Below are 2,668 nucleotides of genomic sequence, written 5' to 3' on the forward strand. Positions count from 1 at the left end.
GTCCTATGAAAATAGACAAATGAACAATTATGTCAAACGATATGTGACAGCTCTTGCTTCGTGCAAAATTAGTGTCATTTTTGTGAGAAAAGTACTTGTGTTCCATATAAAATTCGCAGGTCTCTAACTAATTTTCTAACACTTATTTGGGGATTTACATGGACACAAGCCATGTCATTAATAATATTATATTCAGTTTTTGCACGGCGATATCTTCGTACAGAATGTAGTGGTGTCTGGCTAAACGCTGAAATACTTCTCTGGACTAGCGTATTCTACAAGGGTATCGCAAAGCGTATTCTCTTGAAGCTATAATGGCATGTTCCAAACATTGAAAGTAAACTGCCAACATATACGTTTCCACATTCGTAAAAGGCATTTTCCTTGTTCACAAGTACTGTTCCAACACAAAAAAGCACTAATTTTGCACGTAGCAAGAGCTATCACATTTCGGTTGGCCTAAATTTTCAGTTGTCTATTTTCATAAGGCATAGCCTGCCTCGTTATGGAAACAACAATCTTAGATATAATATAATAAACTCAGATATTTGTAATTAATAAAAAAATGAAAAATTGTACCCAAGTATTAAAAAAATTTCAAAATAAAGGAAGTATTTTTAATGACAAGCTTAGTATAGTTTTACAATTTAATTTTGGCTTGGACTGTGTCAATGTTTTTAGATAACTAATAAAGAAGGATATTCTGGCACAACTTCACTATTTTCACTTAAAAAGATATCGACCTTCGGTTTGTGTATTTGTTTTCCTTAATAAATGGTCTATCCGGAATGAAATATCGTTGCATGTTTTTATTTGCAAATGGAGACAATTACAAAACTTCTCTGATTAGCGTCATCTACTGTTGCGCAGGAAAATAATATTTTTATTCCCATGTCATAAATATAAATTTTATTATATTATATTAAAAATTTCAAAATGGCGCCTTTAATACTAGCGTTGCTGTAGTAATAACAAAAAAAAACAAAACTGAAAGGTTTAACAGTGTATTTTCAACTTAGGTTATATAAGCGAAATTTCGAAAAAGTTACAATTTTTCGTAATACTATAACAGTTGCGCCCACGAGCGGTGAAGTTACAAACTTGAAAATATTTTAAATAAATTTCTTTTAGCCGTATTTGTTAATTAAATTTTTTACCCCGTAATCGTAGCACGTCTAATTTCCTATATACAGCCGCTCCGTGACGTTAATGGATCACCCTGTATTATATTTTTAGCTGTCATATGTTTTCATTATTTTCTATTTTACAATAGGATCTCTTTGTAGCAGCTGTTTGTTGTATGATAAAACATTGTCAAAGGTGAAAGCAAGAATATACCTATGATGTTTCTCTGAATGACTGCAGATATTATTTACATATCAAGTATAAACATATCAGTTTTTTTATTAATTCTTATTTAGATTTTATTTTGGATGATTATTAGTTTAATGAGTATTAGCGTGGTATAATCCAATAATAGTTAGAGCACATAGCCTATAGAGTAATTGTTTCTCGCTTGTCTGTGGATTGGATATGTTTTGATTTTTTTAAAATAATTGTTTTGGATTCATTTGAATTAGGTAGCTTAATACCTTTAACAAAACATAATTCTTTGAATTTATCTGAACAAAATTTGATATAAAATAGACAATAGGAAGAAATCTAAGGAAACATCTTGTTTTCCAATGTATCATTAATCTCTGAGTTTCATTTCATTTCATTTTCTTAAACATCCTGTGTAAAATTTTAGCATTAGGTACTTTATTCATCTACTTGACTTTTTCAGTAACTTATGAAATATTTTTAAGTTAGTTTCATCCCCGCCGTTTTACTTAAATTTAATATAAATTAACAATGAAGTTATTACCTAATCTATAATTAGTGACAACCAGGACTACATCTCTGTCTAGAAGAATATCGGGACCATACCATAGGGAATTTCCTCCTCCGCAAATCCAGCCGCCTCCATGGAAGAAAATCATTACAGGGAGAGGGTCATGGCTGTATTCAGATGCCTGAAGTGTATAAGTTACTTTGAATTAAATTTTTATTGCATTTAGGTAGTCGTATATGATAACAATAATGAATCATGAAAAAATAACCAGACCTTCAGAAGATCAAAACAAAGTAATTAACGTCATATACTCCAGTAAAAAAATACTACTTTAAAAAGCTGCTGGCCTTCAGAAACATTTTTTTGTTACATCATCACTTTTCAAGATATTTCGATGAAACTTGGCCCAAAAGTAATTTTGGGATAATTCTACATGGATATAATTTACTTATTCCTAAAACATAGAGGTGGCTAAGGTTGCCTTAAAAATATCTTTTATTTTTTACTATGTCTTTCTTATTCGTGATATTTTGAGTTTTGAGAATATACACAAGTGTTCTTTGAACAATCCATCAATTTATTTAATATAAAAAAAGATATACAGGGTGTTTCTAAAATAGGATTCCAAACTTCTGCTGCGTTTATAATTCATTAAAATAAGCCAAAAAGTTCCTATTAACATGTACCCTAAAACGCACCCTTAGGAAGTTATATGCCCTTAAAAGGGCTCAAACAAAACTGTTTTTTTTTTCTGTTATTTACAAAACGGTAGCAAATAAATAGAAAAAAATGTATGGGTCTTACATAACTTTTTACGTTAAATAACATGGGCTA

The 2,668-nt window shown here is 30.2% G+C and overlaps 1 protein-coding gene across 1 annotated transcript in view; it reads right to left on the reverse strand.

Moving 5' to 3' along the window:
- The window catches only part of LOC108903673 (venom carboxylesterase-6-like), a 40,858-nt gene that overhangs the window by 21,347 nt on the left and 16,843 nt on the right, over positions 1-2,668 (reverse strand). Inside the window, exon 3 of the mRNA XM_018705922.1 lies at positions 1,868-2,015. Within this exon, the coding sequence (XP_018561438.1) occupies positions 1,868-2,015 (148 nt within the window). The remainder of the gene's footprint in view (positions 1-1,867; positions 2,016-2,668) is intronic.

Source organism: Anoplophora glabripennis, unplaced genomic scaffold (assembly GCF_000390285.2).
Source record: "Anoplophora glabripennis isolate ALB-LARVAE unplaced genomic scaffold, Agla_2.0 scaffold89, whole genome shotgun sequence".
NCBI classification, from domain to species: Eukaryota; Metazoa; Arthropoda; class Insecta; order Coleoptera; family Cerambycidae; genus Anoplophora; species Anoplophora glabripennis.